Genomic DNA, 17126 nt, shown 5'->3' with positions numbered 1-17126 from the left:
TCGAATATACACACACAACCTTTCTCCCCTGTTTGCTCAAATGCATGAAGGTGAGGGGATAAATTCAAGTATTTCTACATTTTCTTGCTACCTGACAGTCTAAAACTGATTTCACAGTAGTAATGCAAATTGATCTTACTTTCTTTCAGAAAGGAGAAAAACACTATCCGCGTTTTTTTGTGAAAACACGTTCACATGTACAGCTTGTGGCAAACTCTAAAACACTCCTTTGCATACCCTCTACAGTGAAGCTGCCTAAGGCATCTAAAAATTAATCTCTGCAATTTTCTGTCTCTTGGCCTTCCAGGTATTTAATCTCCAAAGTTGGAAAGAAAGTGAAGTGATACTTCACTAGCTACTGCAGCTCAGGATGTGCATTCATGGTGGCTAAAGACCGTGGGACTTCTGGACTCAGTGGGAACTATGCACTGCAGGCACCTGCCATGCAGTTATTTCATGCTATGGATACTCCTCTTCTACCTTCAAAAGATTTCAGTGAAATGGAAACATGTTCCTTGGCATTTTTCAACATGCAAGCCTAAATCATGTTATCCTGAGTGCAAACTAAGGATACTTAGTGGCCAGCAGTCAGGCTTGCTGCAGAGATGCAATGAATTCTTTACCTTTTCTATTTTAACTTCTGTCAAGAATTGCTTTACGTCTCATTATTTAGCAGACAGCATAGCTGAAAACATCAAATACATCACACTAATGCATGTAAGAGCTTCTCACAGGATAGTTTATCAGGTGGAAAATGAACTTATTTGTAAGTGCAGAAAGGGATATGAAATGGCATATTTATTACACTACAGACTGAATATTTGAGAGCAAATGGGCCTATGAAAACTGTACAGTCTTTGGTGTCCCTCATGGGAAAAATCAGCTGCCAGACTTAAGGCTGGGAAATATGATTTGCTGAGTTCAACTGGAAATTGAACAACTATTGAGTATAGAGTGTTTGCACAGCATCAGGGAATAAGGCAATGCTATTGCAATAATACACTGAGTTGGTATGAATATTCTCCCTTTATTCATTCTGACTCCAATATCATCTGCCAGTGCTACATTTCACTGGCTGGTGGAGTCTTGCTGATCAACTGTACAGAAGAGTCAGCAGCCAGTACCTACTTGGCTGTTCCTATTCTGGCATAACCAAATCCAAAGCAGAGAGCTAAAGCTCAGGCATCTCAAGTTGTCTTTTAAACAGACAAAGCTTTTCAGCCTGGATGAAACACAGCTGATGCTCTTCCACAGTGTTTGACTCTAGCTCTGACAGAATTAAGCAGGAAGCAGCAACCACCGAGTCTTGTCCTCTGTGCTTCTCATTTTTTCATATAGGGAATTTTCCCTGTTACACTAGCTTCCTTGCGCTTGATCAGGGCTTTCTCATCTCCGAGGTACTTGATGATTAATTTCAGAACATAACAAAGCAGATGATGACTGAGAATTAGGAAAATTATGGGATGGATTGCAGTAAACTGCTGTCAAATGGAACAAAGACTTTCCTCCTCCCCTCTTCAGACTGAAACTGATCCCATCACAGGGATCCAGCAAAATAAACTCTGTGACTCTGGACCTCACCCTGCTGTTTTTAGATAGAGATGGGGTCCCTCTATTGAATCTTGCAAGTCTATGGTTCCCAGCATCTCTCCCTCTTTTTTGCCCATGGTCAGGGGGAAATAAAAGATACACAAACAAGCAGGTTAAATGCTGCAGTTTAAACCTTCTGATGGTTATAATATAATATAATATAAAACCCCTCACTTAGAATGATACTGAATATGATATGCTTATCAGGTTCATACACTACACATTAATCTATGAGATGAATATAACTGCCAAGTGATGGTAGTTTGTGCTGCTGTGCTACAAGTTATAATCATTGGAGAGCTAACAAAAGTCTGTGTGCTGCTCTTCCTAAGGGACTGATAACTACCAGCAAATGAAAGAAACAACACTTGCCAGTAATAACTCCTCAAACTACAGTTGCTGATCAGCAGGAGTCCTTAGAAATCAGTACTTTTTAATCCTCCGTCAAAAGAACAAATTATGAATCTAAATACTACACTCTATTTACAAAAAAAAAATTCTAGCTTTTTATTTATAGAATCTAAGAGATTACCTAACAAATAAAATAGAAAACAATTTTACTAATATTATAAACATTTTAAAGTTATCATTAGACTCCTCAATTATGAGCAACATAATTGAGGAGACAATAAACCAACCTTGACTGTAAAGTAGGTGATGTTTTGACATGTATTGACACACACACACTCAACTCTCAAGGTTAAGCATATAAGCCAGTAAATTGACTAGCTGTCTGCTCCCAAGTACATTACATTTAAACTTTCACCGATATTTAAATCTAATGCAGGTGACCTGGAATTTGAATTTGGTTACTGTAACACAATGCACATTAGCCTGTTCAGCTTAAGTGCCTGTATCTTCACTTTAATTGAAACTTCATGGTGATGTTTTTTTAATTTATTTTTAAGAGATTTAAAGTTTTCATTAGTATGTAACAAGTAAATATGAAATTTATAAATCTTGCATAAATCATACACATATGAGTGTAAATGTGAACACTTTCTCTCCTCTCCATCTTTTATCATTATTCTTTTGGAATAAAAAGGAATAAAAAAATCACAGGCCAAAACTGAACATCTGGATTTTGTTTCTTAAGCAGTGTTTGCTGATTAAATATAAAACAGCATACTATACAATTAGCTTCTCCCCTTAATCAGTCTGTTTATTCATGAAAACTGCTACCTTCCCCAATTGTCCATAACCATATGTTCATTTAAAAAAAAAGCAAAGCAGGATTGAAATTCCTTTTAAGTAGCTGGAAAGAGCTTCAAGCTGTTTCTAATAGAACACATGTTAAAAACTTCGAGGTACTGTGCAGCTCTGCTGCTATCCATTAGCTTGGAGATATGGATGGATGAACATAGCTTGTCACCCTGGCACCTTGAGCCTGTCTTATCAGGAAGGGAAAACCTGATGTAATATACAGAAATCTAGAGAATATGAAGATAACTGGCCACATGTCTTTCTACCACTTCAGCTAACGCAAACCATGCAGCAACAGGAGCTGGTGTTTGGAACTGTATCCCAAAAAACACTGTGGCCTGTCCCAGCTGAGGCTGCTGGAAGACAAAGCTGAGCTAAATTGCACAGTTCTGAACTACTGCTGTAAGAACTGATTCTTCCCTGCTGTAAGTGAACAAGTAAGTGCAGACTATTCAGGGTCACTTTCAGAGACGGTGAGCTAGGGGCTTTCACAGTGCCTTTTGAGAAACTGCTTTCTCTGCCCAGCACCCTCTATGTTCCCATGCATCTGCTGCCAGCCATGCTGAGCTGGTGTTGGCTGTGCTTTTACCTCAGTGGTAGCTACTAAAAAGAGGGTGCTCAGGCTAAGACATGACTTGCTTTCCAGCATGATTCTGAGATGTGAATGCTACTATTGCCAGTCCCCTGAGCGAGCTGGCTGTCCCACTTTCCCAGTGCTCCCTGCACAATCGATGGCTGCCTCTCAGCTCAGGGCACACGGCCTCACACGCAGACGTGTGTGAGGGCACAGCTGTGGCCACACAGACGAGGCTGCAGTGGCTGCAGCAAAGCAGCCCGAGGCCTCACAAAGGAGGCCTCTCTTACTTTTGTACAGCATTAACATCTGACGTGAAATCAACCTGCAAAGCCTTGCAGTTCAGAGGCAGATGACCAAACACTAATCACGTGGCTGCCAGCAGCTAACATTAGCCACAGAAAAGGATCTTAACTGACTGCAACTTCTGTGTCATCACAGAAGACTTAAAAAAGAGCTCAGCTGGGAAAATGAGAGAAAATTGAAGAAAGAAAAAAAAAAAAGAAAAAGAGCATGTGTGAGAGAGAAAGGTAATTTGACAGTATCTGTGCCCCATCACAGGCTGTCTTGGAAAAATCCCTGAATTTTGCACTCTGGTATCCAAGTTCAGAGACACTACCACTATTCTAAGAAAACCCCTTGCTAAAGCACAGCCTGTTTCCTATTACTTCTCCTGTGTATAGCAGGATTCCTTTGAGTAGCTTGCTCCTCACAGAGCCTGTCCCTCTATGCACAGCTCATATGTGAGGGAGTGCTCTCCCTTGACAGAGTAAACCTTTGCTGCAGTGGAGAAATGCAGTAAATCAGCACCCAGACAAATTATTTTGGGACTTCTTCAGTGTACTGAGGCTGACACATCCCCCAGCCAAAGGGATATGGGCTACAGATGTACCACTTTTCTCTTGAGTCTGTGTCTTCCCTTAGTTTACAACTGTGGAGCAACCTCAGGGCTGATCTGAGGGGCCATCTAAACAGCATTGAACCAAAATATTTAGTTCTTCAACAGCCTAATCTGCAATGGCAGCAGCACTGGAATTTGGAGCAGTGTCTCTACTTACATATGGAAGGAAGCACTTTTCCCAAAATGCCTAATGGCAGTGAAGTAACAGATAATGGCAAACAGCATTATGGACACCCTTTAAACTGCATGTAAATTACCAAGCATGACTTACTTTTTAAAATTAGAATGATCCTTTATTTGTATGGAAAAAATTCTACAGCTGAGTCCCTTCCCTCTGCTACACAAATTTTACGTTCAGTTGCACAGTCACAAAACATGGCTTTGGAAGGAATTCCCACTTACAACAAAAACCACATCAATGTGACTAATCACAACAGCTGTCTTACCTATCAGGACTTTAATGGCTTCTACTTAAAGCCTTTAAATAAAACAGCTTGTCTACACATTTTTCACTGAGCAATACAACTAATTCCCATTTTTTGAAGCAGCAGCTTTAATACCCTAGCATTAATAGCAGCTTCAAAGCCATGAGGCAGTACTTATGATCATTCATTCTTGACAGAACATATGTGCATGTTGCAAAGTTAGCCTGGAAAGGTTCAGGTGTAGCCCTTCAGATTCCGTAAGGATTTAAATAAACCATGAATTTATGTTTCTTAACAAAACTATGCCTTTTTTCCTACTCTGACCTAATACTGTCACTACCAACGACAGTGACAAGGTGTTTCTGTTGCAGTAGTAGGATTGAAGTACTTCTTCTGCAGGCATGACTGGTCTGTGGAAGGAGGTAGGACATTTTTCTCCCAGTTCTACTGAAATAGTATGTCTTTGATAATTGAAAATTTCCCAAGGTTTTACGTTGGGAAGGTACTTCTCTCCATGGCTGCTGCTTGTACTTAAAGCTTCACTGTTATTTTTTTGAGTGGTTAATGGACTTCCTTTATCTTAACATCTTCTGGAATCCTTCTACAGATCATCCACTGGAAAATGCCTTTACATGACATGTCTAAGTACTGGATTTGTTTTGTCTTATCAGTCTGGGAACCCTTCCCTCTGACCTGAAAGAACAAGATGGTACCAATTGTGATGCCACTAGTCTGACTGCCATTTGTTGAAGTAGAGCCCCTGAATAAAAACACAGCTATCACCAATGGCCATGGGAGCTCACCTGGCCACAACAGAGGTAAATTTGAAGTCTACTTCCTTAGGGCCTGTGGCATACATTAACATGAGTCATCCAGACATCTGCTGAGTTTGTGTCCTGAAGCATTTGCAGGCTCATGCCTTTGAATACAAGTGAATCTTTAGAACTAATGTCTTTTTTTCTGCTCTGTCTGTTGACAAGCAATCCTAAGAATCTATCACTAGCAGGCAAAAATAGAAATGGGACAGGAAAAGCTATGGACCTCAAAAGTGTTTCTGGAATTTCATTGCGAGCAGATCTCTCATGATGATCTCATGAAAGACCTGCTCTTGAAAGTAAAATGAGAACTTTTGCATACAAAATCCCAGAAAGTCACAAAACAAAAGCTAATTTAGGTGATTAAAAATTACTCTGCAGAGGATAGTGATGGTAATGTGAAAAGCTCATAATCTATCAGAACCAGAGAAACCCAATAAATACCATGGGGGATTAAGAATACAGTCAGTTCAGAGAAAACTTGGAGATTGAAATAGTATTCTCAGAACAATTTAGAACAAGGAAAGCCTTCCCCTTTCTGGGTCTGTAACAACATTGACAGACTTTGAGGGAGGCTCCAACTGTAGAGAACATAACTTTGGTCTGGAACAGGACACAAAAGAAAACCTCAAGACATGTGATGGTAGATAATGAGAGCTAGTGTCTCATGGAAAGTCTCCAGACAATGGCAAATTCAGTGGAGGCATATGTATGTTTCTTGTTGTAGAAAATACAAGTTAGAGCAAGAGCTGTTGGTCTCTAAGCCACATGAAAAAAGGTCAAGCTTAACGAAATTAAAAGACAGAGGAGATGCCACATTGGTTCATACAATTCTGTCTTTGATGGTGGCCAGTTGTAGCTGTTTAGGGGAAAAGTATAGGAAACAAAGAGCAGAGGAAAAATAATTCAGCTATGGATGGACTGAACTGTTCATTTTCAATTGTGAAATAACACAGAGTTCTGTATCCCACATTCTCAGGTGGGGTGGAGATGGTTACAAATACTTGTTTTGTATTTGTGTGTTGTAACACTTGTGTGCTGTAACATTTTTCTTTGACATAAATTGTTTTTTCATCATGTATAAGCCATTTACAACTCATACAAAGGTTCGACACTAAAATGAAGGGGAGAGAGAAATTCTGTCAGCGCTCCCATACACAATAGTAAATTTGTGAATGTAGAGAGAAGAGAGTTCCAAAGCAGCCAGATACCCCATGGAAAGTATGCAATGCTGAGGGAAAACAGTGAATCTGTCTGAGGTATGAATAGATTCAGTTGTAGGACTTTGAGCATTGTATCCTAAAACAATTGCCCCATTTCCCAAGTACTTTTCTAGCGTAATGAAGGACTTCTTTGAAAAACTTATTTTCTAGGTTCTCCTTTTCTTTTGTCCTTCTAGTGCAGGTACTGTGTAGAGATGATGTCCTGACCCTAAGCACTAATATAAATCCATCCTTTATGGAAACAGACTTTGGATTTACCCTGGTCATCTGCTCCATTATTTGCTATGATTCCCACCAGCTGCAGTTTTCTTCCACAACTGTCTGTTTGTTGCTAAGAAGACTGCAGAAAAAGTGTTCTTGGGGAAAATGCACTGTATTTATGTGTGCAAATTTGCCATCTTGAAATATGGCAGGCTCAGCAAAATTTCTCCCTGAAAATCATCCCCATGAAATGCTTCCCAGCATGGACACAGATTTAGATCCTTTAGTCAGTGTAAGTATCATCTCTGAGATTGCCCTTTGTAGTTAATTTTGAGAGCAAGCACAACAAATGTGCATCAAAGTACCCCAACATGAAAACCCAGTGCCAGGAGAGGCAGCGGGCAGCAGCTGCCTGGGTCAACCCGTGCTGCCTTTCTCACGATTCACAGTAAATGAAAAATGCTCAGGGACAGGTTGCCATCCCACTGCATGCAACACAAATGCATTCTTTTGCATTCTTGACACATTGGTTACCTGAAGTTTTGTTCATTTGAAAAAAGAAACAAAAAGAGATGAAAAGAAAAGCAGGTCTCTGATTTTTTTTGCACAGGAGGCTGATTTGAAATGAAAAGTAGTGAAAATAAAATGATAGATATCTAGATATCTAGCCTGAGATAATGACAGCTGATTTTCTTGTTACTCCAATACTATGATCACACTCCCTTCTCTAGATAAAAGCAACACAGCTTCACAAGACAAGACAACTCTCCTTTCTTAAACTGCTAGTGCTTTTAGCATTAGGTAGAGCAGACAATTTTCTGGTAGAGATGAAAACTACTGAGTTGAATAAAGGTTTCTTACCGTTAAGGACAACGCCATGCAAACAAAAGTGAACTTCTTGATATGCGTCGCTGTGACAGTGCTGTTGGTGTTCACCAGTTTATTGCTGGGGTTATTCTAGGGCAAGAGAAAGAGATAGTGAGCATTAGCCTGGCTCCAAACTACTGGGAGCTGCTGGCACCAGGGTCATGTGCTGGACCTTACTGTCTGTGCCTGTCTGTGTCTGAATTGGCTTGTTTGCTTTTTAACCTAGAGCTTTCTGAGTACTTTGTACCACTAAAGAACATTTTCTGCTTAAACTGACTGCAACTGCTGCTATAGTCACTGAGGGCTGAGTAATCTCGCTACTTTTCCAAAGAGTAAGTCCTATTTAACAAATTCAGCTTTGAATAAGATTGGTAGCTCCTTCTAAAAAAACACCACACTATTTTTTTAAACCTTATTTTAATGTTTGTAGCATGTTTTCACAGGAAAAACTGAATTTGATTCCCTTTTACCACAAATTGATACCAAATCACCAATGCAAACATCCTTACTGATCCAATTAGACAAGCAGGTAATACAAACAAAGCTTCTGGAACAGTGGATCCATTAATGCAGTTTAATGAACAGTACATAATTAGGACTATTAGATGTTCCACCTTGAACATGGGCTCTGTTACATGGCAGCAAAGTTTTATTTAAAACAACAAACGCCTTCTTTCAAATGTCTAATATAGCAAATGAAGCTGAAGATTTAAAATTGTCCTTGGGGAACACATAAAACCAAACTAAATGCTCTGTGAAAGGAGAGGATGGGCTATCAAATCAGGTTACCATTAGAAGCCCTTAAGCAAGAGTCTGTTTGGTCATCTATTGCATTTTCCTGGGACTGTCTGAGATACACAAGTTTGTGCACCTGCTGCTAAAACCTGTACCATCAGATGTACATTTATACATCCTAGATGTAGGATCTAGGCTGGAATAGCAGTAGAACTTGGCTAGAATAGGCTGTCACAGAGTCAGCCTTCTCTGCTGGAGTTACTTGTAGGAGAAATAGAACTATTGCAGACACAACTGGGGAGTGGGGCACTGTGAACAGTACATTATTCCACACATATTATGGTGCTTGATGGAATTTTGCAATTAAAGGCTTTGTTCCGATCAGTGCAGCAAGTGCACCTAGATAGCTCCACGTTCCTGCCTAAATACCTGCTTGGAAGTTTGGGTGATTGAAGATGTAGGCAACCCAGGCCCTAAAGCAGGAAGCCAGTCTGTCTGACCTTTTTGGGAATGGGTTATGAAAACTCCCTATAAACATTTTTTCATGCATCTATTACCACTAATTGTGTTTCTGAAGAAATACTTTGCTTTGCTGTTAGTTTTCACAGATGTGAGGATAAACTTTGCTTACATCACTCACCACTGTTTAAATTAACTTTTTGCTGCATGGCTCAACTTTCTGACAAACCTAAAAAAACAAAGAGGAAATAAAGCACACCCAAATCAAGCCATCCAAAAGGGCTACTAAGAAAAAGTTTTCTCATTTGTTCCTACCTCCCTGCTGCTATCTCTGCCCTTGCCATACTCTGCCCTTTGCTCCAAGTCTTGACCACATACTCTTTGGTCATAACTCTTCCACATTACATTCTCAAAACAAAACACTATGGAGCATAAAGAATTCCCATCTAGTCATCAGATAAATAGCATTCACAAATCTCACAATTGGTGTTGCACTGAGTCAGGTGGCAGGTCCATTAAGAGCAATGGCATTATCACCATGTTAAATAGCATACAGAGCACAGAACTAGCACATGCCTGCTCTCTTATCAAAATGTCAGCAGTAACCCTTAAGCTGAATGTAACTGCTAGGTCATGGGGTTGCTTTGGACACAAAGTCTCATTAAAGACTGAAGTAGGACCCTGCATCTCTCTTACAAATGTGAAGAGAGATAATGATTTCCCTTGTGGAGACAAGAATCTGACTTCTCCAGTAGAACTACTGAAGAGAGACATCTCAAATCCCATCAATCCGTGTGTTTCTGATGGCCATCAGCATTGCCGGTCTCCTGAATAACTGACAAAAGAAAATGGGAGTTTGCATGCAACACACTGTTTTTGCATCTTAAAATCACAATGGACACCTTACAGGATCCAGAAATAAAAAAGTGTTTCTATCTGGACTCTTCTGAGAAAGACTTCCATTAAGAAAACAAAGCTTTTGGAAGGCACAGTAACACAAGGTGATTGTCGTGGTTTGACACGGAAAAAGAATTTTTTCCGTAAGGAAGAGGTCAATTTGGACATTGACCAGTTGAAGGTGGACACGCCTCTGAGAACACAGAGGGGTTAAAAGCAGAATTCCCAGGAGAACTCACTCTCTTTGGTTCCGGTCAGGGTGCAGTGCAGACTCTCCCTGGCCTAGCGACGAGCTGGGTGGGGGAGGGGAGAAGCCATGTGGCCTTCGGAGGTAGGCCCAAGGGTGGAGGGACTGGATCTGGGCTGGCCCCCTGCAGATGGAAGGGTGGAGAAATCTGGGATGTCTCTGTTCCCCCCCCAGAGTCTCTCTCTCTCCCAAGAGAGAGAAAGAGACAGCGGTGGTTTTGCCAGCAGTTCACAGCAGGGAAGGAGACGAGCGGGAGGGGGGGGGGGGGGGCGCAAGGTGCCCAGCCGGACTGTGGGAGCTGGAGCCTGGGCAGCAAGCCATCTTTGGGAGTTGGGACTTCTAACCCTTACTTGAGAAAATGAAAACTTTGTGAAATTTTTCTCCTCCTCAGTTTGAAAGAGAGGAAGAGAGACAGCCTGGGACCTGGGATGTTGGAAGGAGAAATTCTAGGTGGGAGGAGATGATGGAGTGGCTTTTGGCTGGACTTTTTCTTGGTAGCCACAGACTGAACTGATCTTCTCCTCCAAGAGAGACTGTATTTTAGGAGGATGCTGGTGAGCCAAAGAGACCATGCTTCAGCTGGGAAAAGACAGAAGTGGAGCGAACAGAGAAAAGTTAAGGAGGTTTGTGGTGGTGCCCCCTGTCTTCGCAAAGGAAGAAGAGAAGAAGATCTCTGTTCTTGGACCCTCGGCCCCAGGGGAAAATGGGGCGGGGGGGAACTGTTGGTCCCAAAAATGGAAAACTGGACTGTTGTTTTTTCCCCATCTTGGCAGGGCATCCTTGAAAGGAAAAATCCTAAAAAGCAGTCTGTCCAGCCATGCATTGGTGGTGAGAGCACTGTGCATGGAAAGGAGAGGGTCACCACTGGCAAACTTTTTTCTCCGAGTGGTGCCTGGTGACATGGAAGCACAGGATGTGGCAGCTGTGTTTCTTGGGGGGTCTGTGGCACAGGAGAGGCTCCTCTCTCCCTGCAGATGGACTGGGTGTTGATTATCTGGAGGGTGGAAACCTGAATGGGGTCCAGATTGTGTCTCACTGGGGTTTGTTGGAATTGGGTGGTGGGAGGAGGAATGCTTTGGAAGGTTTTAATTTTGAATTGTGTGTGTTTCTTTCTTCTTTTTTTCTCTTTTATAGTAGCATAGTGCTAGTAGCTTAATAAAGTTTTTTTCTTGCTATTAGGCTTGGGCCTGCTTCACTCTGTTCTTGATCGCATTTCACAGCATTCAATTGAGAGATTGCATTTTCATGGGGGCATTGGCATTGTGCCAGTGTCAAACCATGACAGTGATGCATGACTGAGAGAAAAGCAATTCTCACAGCAATCTCCAAAAACCCACTGTGGGTTTCAGGTTTGGTATTTATTGTCTGAAAAGTACAGTGAAGGCATTTACACATATGGTTGCCAGGATGAGATACACTTTATACTACTGGTACCACAGTTTGTACATTTTATTACAAATTGCTCTTCAAACATGGAACTAAAATTCCCATGAGTACTTTTCCAGCAGTTAGATAAACTGTACCCATCTGTGCCTGAGCCTAGCATTTTCTTCCTCACATTGTCCCACAAGAGCCCTGTGAGAAGCCATTTAACTGAAATAAACAAATGGAAAAATCATGGTCTAATCCTGTCACCACTGCAGTTGTCAGTGTATCTTTCAGCAGCTAAATGAGACCTGAATTTGGGAGTCTTAATTGCTGTTACTACTGCTTGACAGTAGTGCATTTGATTGTGGCTTGCATCAGATGAGGTTAGCAGCTCCTGAGTTTCTTGTTCCAAACTGTTTTTATCTTGCAATTTACTGGGTTTGCATCTGCAGTTCCTTTTCAGCAGCATGGCCTCCAAGAAAGCCTATGTGTGGTACTTTATCTGACAGGTCATTTTAGTTGTACACAAGCAGGTTAGGAAATTATGATTGATTTGAATTTGTGTTGGTTTTAAATTCTCCTTGGAAATATGGTGGATGACATTAAACAGGGCTTGCTCCAGTTAAATACACTCCAGAGAAAACAAACATATTTTTCATGAGTATTTGGAACCAGAAAGTTCAGTTACTAACTGGTACATAAAGGGAAGGAGAGGAGCTGGCATTTGAATTCCAGAGTCATGGGACAGGACTGTTCTTTGATAACATATGGACTAGTGAGTACCAGTCATAAATCAGCACAAAAAAAGAGACTAAACAAAATTAATTTTTGCTATGTGCTCAGTTCCAGGAGCAGTCCTTGCATTCTGACATAATTACATGATTTACCAACAAAAATCTTCATAGCCTTGGTCAGCTAAGTCAATACTACTAAAAGAAGGTCTGTTATCTGTGTTAGTGTCAGTCTGTGAAACACTCTTTGCTAAATATTAACATAAACAAATGAACCCAAACCCGCTTGATAGATACCACAAAATCCAGAGCAGAGATGTGAGCTTGCTCATTCAGTGATGACACTTTTTGAGAAACCACTTCATTACCTAAGCAGCTACCTCATAGCAAGGACTTTTTTTAATCCCTAAAAATACAGCATCTATCTATCCAAAAGGCAGCTTAATACCTTGTAACACAGAGCTAAGCTTAAAATCATAAATTGGACAACAGCTTGAAGCCACTGAAAGCCAATTAATTTTAAATAGATTTTAAGAAAACCTATCAGTGGAACAACAAACAGAGAGAACTATGAGAGTCACACATGCAAAACTCCACAGGAGGCATTTATAGCAGCCTTACCAGGGACACTCACCTTGTCAAAAGCAGGGTATACAGCTCTAATCTCTGTCAGCCAGCCATAGGGCATGTGTCCTACTGGATATGTAGCTGTCAAAATCGCCACTGCCTATGAATAGACAGAGAAACAAGAACTTCAAATCTTCAAACACAGCAGTGAAACTAACATAGGGTGCTTTGCCCACCAGTATCACCATATTGACCTTGAAACAATGCAAAATGAGACCAGGGACTGGAAGCTTTTTGTTTCAGGAAGACCACCAAAATGGCAGTCATTTGGCCTGGCATTTTAAGCTTGAAATTTTTTTTTGTGCCATGAAGTTACCTAAGTCAGCTTTGTCATTTCACCATCACTCTGATACTCTGAGATAATAGTTAACTTGAGCTGTGGTGCATCCCTTACCAGCCCAACACCTTCCTCCCATATTGCTCCCGAGTTATTTACCATACACATACCTGAGCAGCAGAATGCCCTGCAGCTCACAGTAGTTTTGGACCATACCGCATAATTTCAATAGTTATCCATAAATAAAATAGCCTCAAGTAAGACAGACTATAAATCAGTGGATCTCAGTGGCTGACTGAGTTTGGACATCAATCTAACTGCTTGGAGACAGGAGGCACTTACGACACAAAAAAAAATCTACCTCTCCCCACTTTGGTGCTCATCAAGGAACACCAGACGAAAATAATTCCAGGTGAACATTTTAATAATAAGAAACAATTCACTGCCTGAAATTTTAACAATTCACTGCCCTTTTACTCTCTCATAAGTACAGGCCAAGAAGTTTATCAAAGACATAAGCTCCTCCTCCTATTAATGTATGAAATATTTTGGTGATTTTTCTGGCTGCTGAAGAAAAAGTCCAAATAAATGTCCTTCATGTAGGAAGGGTGTTTAGGCGCTCTTCCTGTGGCTACTTTAAAATCTACTGTCACTACAAATTTTCTAGTCCTCAGAGCTGAAGTATCCATCTGTACTGAGAACTGCCTGACTCTCTTAACTCAAGAATGTTGCACCAGGACACAAAATAACTCATGCATTCACTGAAGATGTAAAAGAAGGAAAAAGGAAGTTTTATTTCTGACCTCACAATATATAGCATTCCAAAAGTGACAGTGGATTGGAGGATGGAATTGCCACCTCTCCAACCACACTGGTCAAACCAACAGTCCATCAATTCTCTCCTCCCACAAAGAAGAATTCAAAACAATCATTATTTACATGAACAGTGTGTGAGAACTCCAGTAGAAATATGTAAACTTCAGAAGGCATAGAAAACTTTTAAAGGAACTTTAAAACTTTTAAAAGAACAGGGTGACACTAGAAATCAAAGTTCTTGGGTGCCTTTTTTCGGCAGGTCCAGATCTGTTACAGTCCACACATTTCTGATTCTGATTTTGCATCCGGCAATGGTAGTGTTAAGAAAGAACTTTTTAAACTACTGCTGCTTCTGTTTCACTCTCAAACTTTCAAAATACATTTTCTTGATTATCTGACTCCATTTTCCCATTATAAATAATTGCTGTCTTTGCTTGGTTAAAAGATCTGTATAAACACAGCACCATGTAGCAAGCTAATTTGTTCTCTGTGCTGTTTAAAAAGAGAGTGGAATGTGAGAAATAGATAGTGGTACAGATCCTTCCCTGCTAATAATAGCATTAATAATGTTTAATATACCTTGCAAAAGTAATTGGTTCAAATAAAACAAATTGGAATTTTAAGATAGTGCCCTTTTAAATTGCACACCCTCCCATTACTGATATTTTAATCAGAATTTCCATCTGTATGAAACCTAACTAGGTCAAATTGAGTAAAGAATACAAAAGCTATTTGCTTATTTTCATCATTAAATCCAAAAAGACTGTAAAGATACAATACCTGTTCAAAGAAAAAGTATTTCACTACCATATTGTGTATGTTAGACTCTGCTTGGATGAAAGTATTAAGGTTTTAGCAGTGATTTTTTCCCAGCATTTCTCCTCAATTAGTGTTATTCCAACATACATGCATAAAAGTTTTCCTAAATGTCTAGCACCTGTGTTTGACAGATGAGAAAGGCCCCTATGAAAGCCACCACCAAAGGGGTAGCCCAATCACAACTGTGCTGGCAATCCAAACAAAAGCAGAGGGAGCTGGACAGTGCAAGTGGATTTATGGTCCTCATGAACATGTTACAGCCTAATCCTTCACAGGGACTCCCTGCCTACAGTGAAAACTGCTGCTGCTATTGAATAGGGGACCTGTAAAAGTCCTGTTGTGTGGTAGATAGGGACAGGCGATCGGAAGATCTCAGGATGTGACGGAAAGAGAGACCCTTCCCCCTTCTCCCTGCTTCACATTATCTATTAACCCCAAAGCATGTAACCACACCTAACCCAGTAGTTTTCCACTCCCGACTAACCCTAGAGACCCTACAACCCCCCTCTGACGTAGCAAAGTCCCCCAAAACTATTTAAACCCATGAGATAAGATAATAAAGGCTTTCGACCGTCCACCACATTGGTGTCTGCGTGTGTCGTTAGTCCGAGTGGCCCGGGAGAGGCCGGGCTGCTGTGCTGCCTTCTTGTAACCAGGTCGCCGTTGTCTTTCATAAAGGCAACAAATCTGGTGCCAAAACCGGGGAAGAAGAAAAATTTGCTCGGGTAGCGGGAGTTCACCTGGACAGGAGCAGCGGCCGGAGCGGTCAGACCGTATCTTGGCGCAGGGAGACGTTCCAGGACCCGCGAGCGTCATGGACAGCATCGCCAGGGTTGTAAGTGTGATTTATAAGCAGTGGGGTATCGAGTGTAAGCTCAAAGACTTTTATCTTGCTATAGCAAGGCTATTTGAGCTTGGGGCGACTGAATGCCCAGTGGATGCTATGCATCCGGGAATATGGGAAAAATGCACAGCCACGCTGGCCGAGGACATGAAATCCTCAGGCAGTGGTAAGAGCCTTAAGGCGTGGGGCAAAGTAGAGAAAGCCCCGCGCAGAGCAATAGAAGAGCAGGAGATGTGGAGTGCGGCGCTTGCGTGTTTATTAGTTAGACCCGGGCTCGGGGTGGGGGCGGGAGTGCAGACCGTCCCTGAGGACGATCCGCCTGGGAGCGGGGATCCGGGGGGGCCCGGCGCGTCACCTCCCTCCTCAGATCAGAGCCCAACCCCCGCCGCGGAAGCCCCCCGAAAAACCGCGGCTTCCCCGTCCGTCCCGCTGCCACCGGTCAGGGACCCGTTGCTGGAGCTGCAGCAGCGCGCAGAGTGCTTCTGGCAGGAGCTGGCGGGGGAAGCCAGAGTCGCAGAAACCGCGGCTCGGGAGGAGATCCAAACCACGCTGCCACGTTACCCCTTTGAAAATGGCGCTGGCAGCCAGGGAGAGGGGCGGGGCGCGGGTGGTCTCGGCGCAAAAACCCGGGAGTGCGCAATCTCAGGGACGCGCGTGCGCGGGAGAAAGAGGAGGAGAGCGGCAGAGGGCACGGAGCCAATCAGCAGCCGTGCCTGACGCAGCTACCATATAAGGGAGAGACCTCCCCCTGCAGGAGGCAGGGCAAGCCGGGGGGGTGGGAGCGGCGCCACCCCCGCGGGGAGGAGCGAGCTCGGAGCCGGACAAAAAGGCACCGAGCCCTGGAAGTGCGCCGGCATTCGACTTCCGACTCGGAGCCCGGCAGCAGCTCCGCCGGCTCGGAAGAGCTGCCGGAAGCCGGCTGGGATTCTGAGACGGAGGAAACAGAGTCAACGCGATTTAAGACAAAACCGAGTAAAGCTCTAAGCTGCACCGAAAAGCGGTCACAATACGAAACAGCCCATTTTGCCAGCTGGGGAGAAATATCCTGTCGGGGCTGCGGGAGAAAAGGGCATCTCGCCAAGGAGTGCGGGTCCTGGCCCCAGGGAAACGGGACAGGGAGGGGGCGTGCGGGCCGCACCCAGCCTCCTCCCGCCTGGCAATGCAAAGAAGTCCCCCCAGTGAACGGAGTGGGAGGGCCGTCCCGAGCTTGGAAAAGCACCCAATTTGTAGCTATAACGCTTCATATAAAAAAGAGGACAAAATCAGGTGGTGTCCACTCAGGTCAATGAAACCTGACCTTCAGAACAAAACTAATGAAAAACTGTGAGTTTCTGTTTGCAGGACACGCTCGTGGACCATCCCCGTGACGCATACACCCCTGCTCCAGAGGGAGATGACGGACCACCAAACCGCCAGACAAAACCCGAGAGTCCCACGCCGGTGAGACCCAGACATGCACAGTGTCTTTGTGCGATTTTGCTGTTAAGGCTTGTGGCCGGGGGGGCAA

At 42.8% G+C, this 17126-nt stretch overlaps 1 protein-coding gene and 1 long non-coding RNA gene across 5 annotated transcripts in view; one reads left to right on the top strand and one right to left on the bottom strand.

Annotated features, from left to right (window-relative positions):
- ANKH (ANKH inorganic pyrophosphate transport regulator) overlaps nt 1–17126 on the bottom strand; it is a 115486-nt gene that overhangs the window by 27296 nt on the left and 71064 nt on the right. For all 4 annotated transcript variants that reach the window (XM_030267082.4, XM_002187310.7, XM_072924286.1 and 1 more), the window contains exons 7-8: nt 12871–12963; nt 7794–7889 (exon numbers count right to left, since the gene is read on the bottom strand). In XM_030267082.4, coding sequence (XP_030122942.1) covers nt 7794–7889; nt 12871–12963 — 189 coding nt within the window. The remainder of the gene's footprint in view (nt 1–7793; nt 7890–12870; nt 12964–17126) is intronic.
- Nucleotides 10139–11315, top strand: LOC140682356 (uncharacterized). The gene is made up of 2 exons (XR_012053984.1): nt 10139–10221; nt 10529–11315. It is a non-coding gene; the product is annotated as an uncharacterized lncRNA (long non-coding RNA).

The sequence above is a fragment of the Taeniopygia guttata genome, chromosome 2, assembly GCF_048771995.1.
Source record: "Taeniopygia guttata chromosome 2, bTaeGut7.mat, whole genome shotgun sequence".
NCBI lineage: Eukaryota > Metazoa > Chordata > Aves > Passeriformes > Estrildidae > Taeniopygia > Taeniopygia guttata.
This window is presented reverse-complemented; position numbering and strand designations above follow the sequence as displayed.